General features: G+C 35.8%; 1 protein-coding gene across 1 annotated transcript in view; it reads right to left on the reverse strand.

Moving 5' to 3' along the window:
* Dpp10 (dipeptidyl peptidase like 10) overlaps positions 1-12,703 on the reverse strand; it is a 102,703-nt gene extending 90,000 nt beyond the window's left edge. The window contains exons 1-2 of the mRNA XM_046456887.2: positions 12,589-12,703; positions 1,383-1,537 (exon numbers count right to left, since the gene is read on the reverse strand). Of these exons, the coding sequence (XP_046312843.2) occupies positions 1,383-1,472 (90 nt within the window). The 5' untranslated portion in view covers positions 1,473-1,537; positions 12,589-12,703. The remainder of the gene's footprint in view (positions 1-1,382; positions 1,538-12,588) is intronic.
* Positions 12,704-13,202: the final 499 nt, after the last annotated feature.

A 13,202-nucleotide genomic window follows, 5' to 3' on the forward strand; every position in this document is an offset into this window, starting at 1 on the left:
TTTCAAAATCATAGAAGCCAATTTCTCTCCAACTTGCATTTAATACTATAGCCAACAAAAGGAAGATAGAGAGGGCAGAAGCTCCTGGAGGGAAATGCTCATCATAGTCCTGATTTCCCATACTCAGGCCTCTCCTACTTTCTTCCCTGGATAACTTGAGTCTGGTGAATGGCAGGATAAGAAGGAAAGCGCGAAGGACCTGGCCCCACACTGGCCATGCCTTCACTGCAGCTCTAGAGTAACAATTGTGATAGAAATTTGCCCAGTGTGCTGTGCTCAGTTAATACAGTGCACAAATTCAAAGGCAGAAAACCTGTGGAGCTTGGGAAAAACAAAGTGCAGCTCGTTAAAGGAGTAGCTTCAAAACAGCTTCTAAATGAAATCAGCACCCTGTTCTCTAATTAGATCCAAAATACATAAAGTGGCATTTTAGAAATTTTTCTACAAGATATCTTTACATGATTAATGCATGTGGCCCTTACCATGAGCCTTTTTCTTTGTTATATAAGCATAAGGGGGAAATGAAGTCATAAAAAGAGATCTTTGGGAATTTAGGGTGGCCTACAATAGAAACACAATGCACTATGCTTTTGCAAGCCACTCCCAAGAGGCCCCAGTCAATACTTGAAAATAATTTTACTGTCTGGGTAGGATTTCCATATTCTCTCACCCAGGAAAACCCTATCATTTATCGTATCTATCCCTGGCTATGATTCAACACAGGCATTTCTTAAACCATGTTCCAGAGTATGCACTGCCAAAATAATGCTGATATTAATACTAATACTAATAAATTTTTTATGCTTAGTCTATTCTTTATTGGTAATTCTTTATGCTTTGTCTGTTCTTCATCAAGATTCTTCATGCTTAGTATATTACTTACTGGGATTCTTTATGCTTAGTCAATTTTTATAGGAGATTTATAATACACATTAACATATAGTATATTAAGTGCTCTATGAAATCATCTGAAAGAAGCTTTTTTTTTTTAAGCTAAGAACTTCCAACTTGTTTGATCAGACCACTTTTTCCTCTCTTAAAAATACTTACTTGCAACTCCTAGATTATTCTTTGGAATTATACTTATGCTAACATCAGTTCTGTGTTTTACCTATTCTCACCCTCATTTCGATAAGGAAGGTGAGAAAAACAAGAATAAGCAGAAGGAAAAACATGTAGCAAAAGCAAAAGTTCTGATGCCTCCAAATCATTTCTCCCTCTTTCAACCCAGTATTTTGCCTTGTCTATTAAGAAATAATTCATCTATCTCCAAGTAAGAGAAGCTTTCTCTTAAAAGACAACTTGCTCATGAACCCAGCACATTATCTATCAAGTCTCTGGTGCTGACAGAAGAAACAAACTAGCACTTTCACATTTCTTACCTTGGGATATGGATACTGCTTTGCCTTGGGATACAATGCTCCAGTATACCGAGGGATAACCATATTAGGCACCAGGGAGTCATTTATCATCAAGAAGGCAAGCCTCTCTCCATCCGGGGACCACCAGTGGGCGATGTGAGAATGCAGAAGTTCCTCTAGAATAAATAAGTGTTATTTGAAACCAACTGTAGAGATGTGGGCTCAGTGACCCACAAAAATCTGTCCTTGAAACCTCCATCGCACACATATATTTTCTGGATAGCATGCTAGATTTTTATCAACTTCCCTGAGAATTCCCTCTTTCAGAGCCACCTTCTAGGCTCAGGAAAAATATATGCAGAAGGAGAGTATGAAACAATAGAGTCATGATTTCATTCATCATTGGCAATGTGGACAGGGTGTATGGAAGCCCTATTACAGTAGACAGAATGAGAACAGTGACTGAAGGGTGAGAAATGGCCTAAAACCACATGCATGTTACCATGAATTCATATTTGCATGTGACTATTTTCCATTCTCTGAAGAAATGAATTAAGAACTCACTAAAATTCATTAACTGTTTTAAGCTCTAAGGAAGAATAAGAAATACACTGGATATCTTTCTTTCATGTAACCCAAGAACCACTATGCACTTTTCCATACCTGCTTTCTGGCTCAGAAAGTTAATCTATGTGAACTACATCAAAAGGGCCCCCATGCCCTCTGGCTTCCAGAGGACAGATCATTATAATGCTTTGGCAGGAGAATAGAAGGAAGAGAGTAAAGCCAGTTTACTTATTCTCTCAGTTCCATGCTGCAATGTCACCTCAGGCTGGCTGTGAACTTTAAATGATGTCACTACTCTGTGGAAGCAGTCTCCTCCACACAATTTTCTCCTCTAGTAGTAAGGTGGCTGCTACTAGTTAAGATTATAGCACTTTTCTTTATGGATTCCTTATGCCTTTTTTTGGTAAATGTTCTTTTTGCAAACAAACTAATTATCTTACTGAATGTGTCAGCTCTTTTTTGGGGGGATCCTGATAGAGTTCAGAAGTAGTTTTAGAATATAGATCTTCAAATTATATTTTGAGATTAGCCTTTCTTATTATATACCATATATATCATATATATAATTATATTCCAAATACAAATACATGTGGAATATGATAATAACATTTCTAAGAGGAAATTGGAGCATAGATGATCCATAGGAGGAGATGGAGTTGTGAGTAATCCGTTGCCACTAGTGGTGACATTGGAAGACATACTGGTAACGGGGAGAGTTGTTGAAAGAACTAGTGTTTATGACACTTAGTTGCAACAAAAACAATGGTGATTAGAGACTGAAATTCAGTTAACATGATTTTTCTGACAACCCAGAGTAATTGCCCAGGGGATGAGAGAGAGAGAGAGAGAGAGAGAGAGAGAGAGAGAGAGAGAGAAAGGGAGAAATTGAAACTATGACTGTGAAATTAGGGCTGCACATAGAGAATAAAGGGTCAAAATGGAATATTTGAGAGTCCATTTCTGCTTTGGGGGAAAAATGTGGCTGAGGTCCAAAATAATATAGGAATGGGAGACCATCTGCAACCAGATTAGAAGCTCAAATCCTTGTGCGATTTTAAGCTAAGATATTAGTAAAGAGGATTTGGGACTCTCACACATCAGCTAAGAGAAGAAGCATTTTTTTTCTCTCAACCAGTTTTATATAAAGCATATTGTGCTATATACAATATATAATATATATGACATATATATATATATATATATATATAATATAGCACAAGTAATTGTGCTATATTATACTGCTATATGCAACTGATTTTATGGTTAAATATTTTGAACCTCATAATTCTCACAGATCTTCTCACTGACAGAGACAACATCTGTATAAGAAAATTAGAACTCTTCTGCATAATGGCAGAGAATTGGAAACAAATGTCTTTGAAAGTTTGAGTCTGAAATACTGGGGATGTTTTTAGAGACCTAGTAGTCTATGACACATCAGGTATCTTCTCACAAGAGAGAAAAAATATTGGGATCACACGTGTGCAAAAGTAAAGAGGAATTAGACTCTCCTGGATTTTGAAGACAATGCAAACCATATTTTAACATTTTGCTCTGTTCTATTTCCCAGGTGACTTGTAAGGCTGCCAGTTCTGAGTTGGATGTGAGCAATAGAGGATTCTGCAATGCAGATATGCCATGTTGCAACTTTGTCTCCCTTCTGCACCTTGTGACAAAGCAGATGCAATGATAATGTGACTACCCATGACAGAGAGAGGTGCCATGTGGAGTCTTTGGCACTCCCATATGATAATCACAGCTCAGGCATTTCACACTTTGAAGAAAGACCATTCATTCTCTCTTGTGTTAAGGAATATTACGTCTTTCATAAGCAGTTCTGTATTGGGCTCTGGTTGAGAAAATTAACCTGACTATGGGTTACCAAATGACTCTGAAATCCATACCCCCACTCAAAACCAGTTATTATCTGATCCATGACCATACAACTGGACATATACAGCAACATTCTACTATAAAATAAAAGTCTTATATATGGGATTGGGCCAGAAAGCACATAGGACTGTCCATAGTATTGTTTCACCTTCTAACCCTCATCTCACACCTATGCCCTAGGGTGTGTTTTCTGAAACAGACTGGCAGAGGACAAATAAACATTGGCTTGGTTTCTGGGTAGGCCTGCATGATGTACATGAGCAAGCTGGGATTAGAAAGACTCTATAGTACCATCTGACTCACAAGAGCCATTGAGGCATTGAAAGATAGTAATGAACGTGTCTTCCAATTGGCAAAATCTCAAACCAAATATTTAGTTGTCCACTTTTCTTTGAAGAAAATTTGGCTTGAAGAATGAATTCATTCTGACTCATGCATGGTAACTAATAATGAGCCACTTCATGAGAGACTGGGGAAGAGTAAAACTAGAAAATTAGTGCCAAGGATGTTTATGAAAGATAAGTGGATTGATTTATCATAAGAGGTAAATATTTGAAAATATGAAGATATTGGTTTCCAACTTAATGTTTACCAAATCACATCCACAACTAAAAGTGGCTACCAGTAATTAAATGAACAAAATGACATCCCCATGAATGTCAATCAGCCTGTGGACTCTCTCACCTACCTGGTAATGGCAGCCACCATCACTGATCTTTGGTATAATATAATTTCCCAGTAAGTCTATGTGACAAACTGGTGGCAGATGGATTACATGGAACCATTCCATTAGTAATGGGCAGCATTTGTGTCATGCAGAGAGAAACATATACTGGGAGTGAATTTGCCTTTGTACAATCCTGTCGCTTCTACTATATGTGTACATAATGAAAAATGTATCCATCTTACATGAAAACTTCCAAACAGCATAGGCAGGAGGGACAATTCTAGAAAAATCAGGATAGAAGTTGTAAAATCATCAGTCATTATGCCAATAACCCATTCGATACATTTTGAATTGGAAGCTGAAATTTCTTCCCTGAATATTTTGAATTTATTATGACTAAAAAGAAACAAACAAAAGAAAATAATAACAGAAAACACTGTCACTGCATTGGGTCAATGACACATCTCATTTACAAGAAAAAAAATGTGTCTTTACTATTCAAAAGAGGTCATACAAGTATATATTGAGAACTTAGGATGTTCACAAATACGTCTTTGCCCAGGGGTTCCAGTTAATAAAAAAAAAAAAAAAAAATGTTATCAATTTGCTTAAGAAAATGAAACAAAGGAATAAGATTTTGTAGGAATAAAGTTTTGGTCAACATGATAAAAAAAATAAAGGGAAAAGGATCAGTAGTCAAAGAAGGCAGTCATGATTATTGCCTAATGCCACATGATAAACTAATTTATTCTGTTAATGGGAGTATTTGCTGCACAACCGTATATGAAAAACATGAGTGGTTGTTGTATTTGTAAATTCCATATCTAAAACTGGACTGATACTATCCTGCAGAGAAACAGTAACAGATGGAACTTTGTGTGCTCCTCTTTCAGGGACATAAACTTTTAATTAGAATAATAAGAATATTCCTTTGGTCTCTGACTTTTCATTGGGTATGACCAATATGAAGCCCAGGCAAATCAAGTGAAGGGAGGAAATGAGTGCATGGGGTTTTATTCTTGGCTACCACATATTGAAATCATGTGTCTGGTTGTATTCCTCATCCAAACTCATTATTTATTTTGCTGTGAAAAATATTCAGGATTTCCTCCTCCTAGATCCTGATGACTGCTGCCTCTGCTTTCCACTCCAGGTATTAATAAGCAAACCACTACTAGCCAGAGGTTGTTGCAGAACCCTTGTCCTTGATGAGTGGTCCCTTTAGAGATAAAACCTCTTCAGTGTTTTGAGTGAGTGTCCCTCAAAGATACATGTGTCAAAGGCTCATCCCAAGGTGGCACTACTGGGAACTGGTGGAAGCTTGAGTGGTGAGGCTGGTGAGAGACCCTTAGGCCACTGGGGTTGTGCCCTTCCAGGGTACTGTGGGATCTCAGTCTTGGGATGCATTCCTATGGTGACGTGCTACCCTTAAAGAGGCTCAAACTGATGGGGCCACCTGATTGTGGACTGGGACCTCCAGAATGGTGAACCAAACCAAGGTTTTCCCTTTATAATTGTCTCAGGTATTTGTTGTAGTAATGCAAAGATGGCTGATACACCTTCCTTAAATTATTTGCTTTTGTATGTGCTATTGTTTTCTAAGTGGTTTTGATTCATACAAACAATTATAATTCAGTTGAAGAAATGACTTACACAGGACACACTGAAGAAAAAATATGTATTATGAGGGTCAATTAATTATAAGTTTTAAGACCTATGAAACTTAAGTGTGCAAAGAAATCCTATTGGTTAAAGTCAGCACTCTGGGTTTCTGAGGGATGGATCCTATCACAGGGGCTAAGGTATGTATGACAGTACTTTCCACAAGGAAGCAAGGTATAAACCTCAGAGCACTGGTCTATCCAAATAGAAATTGGGTATAACCAACTCTCATTTATTTTATATCGAACTTGACTAATATTCTACTCCACAAAAATGTTATCACATAAAAAACACAAATGCAGGGACTGGGATGTGGCTTAAGTGGTAGCCCGCTTGCCTAGCATGCATGAAGCACTGGGTTTGATTCTCAGTATCACATAAAAAGAAAATAAAGATATTGTGTCCACCTAAAACTAAAAAATAAATATTAAAAAAACCCACAAATGCAAAGAGATATGAAATTTTATTTTCAGATGAAAAACTAAAGTTAACTGGAAAGAGATGTTGAATAGAATAGAATAATCTAATATGCATTTGCTTTACAGTTATTCTGGATAAGGCACAGCATCTTTAATTGCAACTAAGAGGGACACTTACTCAAGGATTGAAACTTCCTGCGTTAATTATATTGTATTATTTACAAACAATTTATTTTTACAAATTGCATTCCATTCCAATTTAGTGTAGGTTTGGCTCTTCATTGTTTTTATTATTCTGATTTAGGAAATCTCACTGCAGAGCAGATGGAGTTTGCAGCACATGTGGCTTTATATCACAGACACTTATAAACAGGCTCAACACAAAGCATTTCCAGAAAACTAAGATATGATCCTTGCGTTCAGATTAACACGCTTTTCTAAAAAGCAAGCTGATTTTATCCATTTATAATCAATTTAGACAGAATTTCTTAAGCATGTATTTCCATCCCTGTGGGCCTGTGGTTAATGCTTTCCCTTTATTTTCTACATTTTCCTGTCAAAATTTTCTTGATCTATATTCATAGTCTTATCACTTCCTTCATAGCCTCCCATGCACTGCAGTCTTGTTCTGTTCCCATCAATTCACAGATTTTGCTCCTGTCAAGGTCATGGATAATCAAGTAGCAATCTGAATTCTTAGTTTGCTTGACCTCTACAGACTCAGCACTATTGATAACCAGGCATTTCTCTAGCTTCATGACTGCATCACTATCTTTAAAAAAAAAAAAGAATCTTATCTGTCACAGTCTAGTTATACTGACTCTCAATAAGTGTTCAATAAAATTCTGATGAATCAATGAGGAATAAATGTGACTTCATGTATCCACGAGAAGGAAGAAAGTAAAGTGGAAAAATAGGTATTTTTGAGCAGTTCTCATTAAATGAAAAAAGTGCAACAACTGCAATCTGTCAAAAAGGATAGTGTTTATCCTGTAATATTTTTTTCTATTTTCTCCATTCTTGTAAATCAATACAAGAACCATTTCTTCTACAAAGCACCTTAAAATCCTCTATCACATCAAATTTATTTTTTGTTTGTTTTGTTTTCCAAACTGGGGAATGATCACAGGGGTGATTTACACTGAGCTACATCCCCAGTTCTTTCATAATTTTTTATTTTGAGACAGGCTCTTGCCAGGTTGCTTAGGGTCTCACTAACTTGATTTTCCTAGCTTCAAATTTGTGATGCTCCAGCCTCTGCCTATTGAATCTTAGGGATTATAGGCATGGGCCACCATGCTTGGAATATAAAACTTGATTTTATTTATAATTCTATTTAGTATGCTTACATAGGTTTTTTTATACTTCTCTTTTTCACATTGTGAATGGTTTCTTATATAATAGTTTTTTTACTGTTTATCATTTCACTAACTTGTAAACATCCAAAATTCTTACTCTTCATTGTATTGTTCTCAGATAATCTTTTGTTAAATATTTTTTTTTTAGTTTTCAATGGACCTCTATTTTTACAAATTGCATTTATTTATATGCTGTGCTGAGAATCGAACCCAGTGCCTCACATATGCTAGGCAAAGGTTATGCCACTGAGCCACCACCCCAGCCCCCCCCCTTTTTAAAATATTTTTAGTTTTTAATGGACCTCTATTTTATTTATACTCAGATAATCTTTGACAGATATCTTTGCTCCCCTGTTGTTCTTGAAGTTCAGAGAATAATTTCTTTAAAATATGACAATCTAAAGTATATTCATAAATCATTTAAGCACATTAGTCTCATTACTCTATAGACTTAAATAATTTAAAGCAAGTCATTTTTTTTTCCTACTTAATAGAGTAAATGCTTTCTGGAAATTTTCAAAGCTGTGAACTTGGCAATTATATACTTTTTTTAAACAAAACTTAAAAGACTTTTTAAAAAAATCAACTTTGATATGTTACCTCATTTAGTTATAATACCAAGTACATGATGCACATGGGTGTGCTTTGTGTAAACAATATTTAAAATTATCTTCCATTCTAAGAGTTTTATTATTTCTCTGAATTTCACCATCCCTTTAAAACATGTCATATTCTATATGTCGTTATTTTCTTTAGGAACTGAATAATGACAAGAATGAGACAAAGAAGCTTTAAAATGACACTTTTAAAGACTCCATTGTAGTGACTGTGGTTGAGAGCAACACCCGCAATCACAATGTGGCCTATTCCAAAAAGATTAAGCCCTGTCCTTAAAGTTTTCTATAAAAAACATTTTATTATCTTTTGTGTGATTCCTCTTATCTTTTTCTCCCATAACATTTCTAGAAGGTTAATTTCAATCTTTGAAAACATGTTACATTTTACTTCCTGAACCTCCCACACAGGTTAGATTATAATTGAGTTCTGAAAATAAAATGATCTCCACACTAGAACTATACACACAGCACTGACCATCACATGTATTCCCCAGGGCATGTTGCTGTGTCCCTCAATGCATGAAGGAAAGTTCTGGAACCGGAGCTGTTGGCATATCAGACAAGCAAGTGATATGGGAGATTAACATGTGTATGGGACTCTGACAGCACAGGTTGGGGATGACAGGCAAAATGTTAAGGGAGAATCAGTGACATCCAAATTTAGCCCCTCTGCCAAATTTTATCAATGATTCCCTTGAAAAGATTCCTTCTGGCAATGAAGTAGAACATTGAATAATTCCACTGACAGCAGCATGTAAAGCCCTTGGATGAGGAAAAGATTAGTGAAAACTTAAGGCTTAGGGGCCCAGATGTGGCCATGTCATAGGACCCAGGGGAAGCAAGCACCAACAAATATGGTAGCCTGCTGCCTAAGCAATGGCTTTGGAAACAGAAGACGTTCAAAGATCAGCTCTGCCACTCATCAGCTCTGAGACCTTATCCAAGTCACTTGTGCTCCCTGAGCCTTGGTTTCTTCAATAAGCAGTGCTGTAAGGATTAAATCAGATACACATGGGAGATTTCCTAGTAGATTTGGAACATAGTGGCCAAAGTGTCAAGTTTAATTTGAGTGACAGAAACTATATATATATATATATTTTTTTTTTTCACTTCCCTTTGGAACCTTTGAGACCTACAGTGTCATCACAAAGGATTTTGTTACCTGTTTGTTCTGTCCCCTTCGAAACCTCAAGACATTGTTCATTCTCAGTGTAGATATATGTTTTTATTATCTCAAAATTATTTGTTAGCTAATGGTCTCCAATACTGTCCCTTAAATTTTCCTTAAAAGTGGAATGCCCATAACCTACATGAAGCTTCCCCAATTGGACAGTGGCTTAAGTCATCTTAATCAGGTCCAAATCAGCAAAATAGGCACGGTCTACACTGCATATACATCTCATTGATTTCAAAGCTCATTGATGCTAAGGATCACACTGCATTGCCCAACATAGCATTGCCACTATGCTGAAATGACCACATTTCTATTAAGTCCTCTCCTCCCTGAAATTCACTCCTTGTTAGTGCTTGCTCACTGTGTCTGCCACCACCATTTACTAGTGACCCAAACCAGAAGTCATAGAGTCATTCTTGACGTGTTCTCATGCGCCCCATCTGCTCAGCCACTAAGACCTAACTATTTTACTGCCTCATCAATTTTAGAATCCTCCCTCCTTCTAACTGCTTTAACCCCAGTTCCAATGCTCATTATCTCCTGATAGAACATAGAAAAAGCCTTATAGCTGCTCACTGGTCCTTTCCACTATTAGATCCCAGCTTCACACCATAACCAGTGTCCTCTATGTACACAGATGACTCCATCTCATCACTCTTGTGCTTGAAAAGCTCTACTAATTTCCACATTTATTAGTAGAAACATAATTGAAACTCCAGATCATTGTGGGAGGTCCCTGTTTTCTAGTTCTTACTGTCTTCCTCTGTCCCAAATTTTATACCTTGATAATAGAATGTAGATTCAGTTCCCTAGCACACATTGTCGTGTTTAACCCTGCTGTGTTTTTGCAAGCTATTACCTCTGCATGGATTTTCCTTCCTAATATCTTCTTCTCATATATAATTCTTCTTAATTTTTTAGGCTGAGAAATGAAATAAAAATATTTGAAAATCCCTGAGATTTGAATGGCCCAAGTCGTATTTCTTCATTCTTTCAGAGAATCCTGTGTTGACCATAAGTCAAGCACTCACCACACTGAATTCATCCATTTGTTTTTGTTGTTGTTGTTTTCCCACTTTTTGGTCTCTCACACAGTATCAATGACATGAAGTTGAAAGGCTCTGTTCTCATCCAGGTAAAGGCATCTTGTAGCTCCAGCTAGTCAAATCCCCAAATCTACCCAAGCATGTTCTCCACCTATTTTGTTTTGTTTTTCCAATTTAGTGGACCATTCCAGGCCTCTCTAAAACTTATCTTTTTTGAAATCGGAAATTAAGAGTCAGCTTCTGAAACTCTCAACCAAAGAACCCTTCTTATCTACTTGTGTATTCCTTTGTCGCCACTGTTGTTTTGCTCCTTCATGGCATAATAATTGCTGATATTCAATGTAGCTCTCACTACTCCTCAAAATAAAGCATGGCCTCTAAAAATCTTTCATTATTTGATGCTGGCATGTATACAGAAATCTATTATAGATATAAATAGACTTGTACACATACACACATATATATAAATCTCAAGGACTATAACTTGTAAATTTCAAGGACTACAATACTTTTAATAACATCTCTCTGCCTAGCAAAAATCTTTCACTTGAATATAAGGTCTCAAGGCCATGTATATATATATATATATATATATATTTTTTTAAATTTCCTGTGCTATCTTAATACCAAGACTAGTATATGGAAGACAATTGATAATACCCACTGAGTGAGAGACTGAAAAAAATGAATGAGTGCTCTGAATGGTTTATTTTTATTACAGAATTTAAATTATTGAATTTGAGGCAGAGAAATTGCATTTACAAATATTGTTCAAGAAATAAAATCACTTTTTTGTATGATTCCTGGTTTTATCATTTATAATCAAACAGATTTACTTTAAGTGTTGACATGTTTTGCCAAGATCAGTTGCAGAATCTGAAAATCAGGGTTTAAACTCAGGCTTTCAGTCTTTCTCAGGCAATATATACCTAGAACTCAGCTAGTCAGTTGATAACTGATATATGATCAAAACTAGAGGGAGGGCTGGGATTGTGGCTCAGCGATAGAGCACTCGTCTTGCATGTGCGAGGCCCTGGGTTCGATCTCAGCATCACATAAAAATAAATAAACAAAATAAAGGTATTGCGTCCAGTTACTTCTAAAAACTAAATGTTTAAAAAAATAGAGGGAGGTTTTCAGCATATCACTAATTTTTATACTATTATTATTATTTTATTTTTTTGCCGTGCTAGGATTGAACTTGGGACCACACGCATACTAGGCTAGCTGTCTGCCTGCCAGTGAACTACATCCTCAGCCTTTATTTTTAGCTATTACCAAAACTTGATTCAACAGTTATTGAAAAATAATTCTTCACATAGGCTTTATTTTTTTCCCTATGCAATGGCTTTTAAAATATGACAGAATGTCCCTGATGGGAATGACTAAAATCAAGTGGCTTCTATGCACTGTTTTTTTTTTTTTTTTCTTTTTGGACAGGTAAAGGCTTTTGTTTCTCCTTTTCCAGAGAATCTGAAAAATTAAGCATCTAATTCCAGAATGCTGTGAGGTAGCCATCCATTCTCGTTGGTTAAGTATCATCAACAACAAAATTTGTGTAGCCGAGACCAAGTGTGTCTGTATGTGCATTTTATATATACACTTTCAAACATATAACCAATGTGGACTCAGATAAGTAGATTTAAATTACAACCAGGCAAAATGTAAACACATAAAAAGATGAAAGCATGAAGGCAATTTTGAGAGGAAATGAGAAGATATAGTGCTAAATGTACTGTTCTGGTATGAATAGATTTTTTCTTTTAGATTTTCTATCAACGTATGTCGTTTGTATTCTTTTGAAACCAAATCTGTTCAACTCACCTTCATATAACCAGTCAGCAATCCCATTAAAAATAATTCCTTCTTTTCCAGAGGATGTAAGTCGCAACGAACTGCTCTTTATATCAGGTTGGTAGTAGATATTATTTTCAAAAATATAAATCTGGATCAGAAAACATATGAACAAACAAAAAAAACCCCAACATGTTAGGATGTCTTTATTAAACTTTCATATCATATAATGATCACTGAATTAATGTTTTGTCATTTGCCTACTTATAACATTTTTAAAAAATATTTAATGCATATATTTGTATTGTAATCAATTGTTAATGGCTACTTCTTTTCCTATCATATCAATATCAAGTTGTCATTTTGAAATCACATGGAAGTTGATATTGATGTTTTTAAATCCTTATTTTCAGCAACAATATTTCATCTACTTAATGATGTTTCTCCCATACCACAAAATTGGTTTGGCTGTGAGGTAACATTTTGCATACTCAAGAGAATAATAACTGAAATAGATGTCATTTTAGTAACAGCCAACTGACTGTTGGAAAAGCTTCAATTTTGAGACTTTACTGTTAGAAAAATGCATTTGGGGGGGTCAATAAAAATATCTTTAGAAAATCTTTCAGAAGCTATCCAGCTGG

Source organism: Marmota monax, unplaced genomic scaffold (genome assembly GCF_021218885.2).
Source record: "Marmota monax isolate L192 unplaced genomic scaffold, Marmota_monax_Labrador192_F-V1.1 WCK01_AAM20220418_F8-fsc00121, whole genome shotgun sequence".
Lineage (NCBI taxonomy): Eukaryota > Metazoa > Chordata > Mammalia > Rodentia > Sciuridae > Marmota > Marmota monax.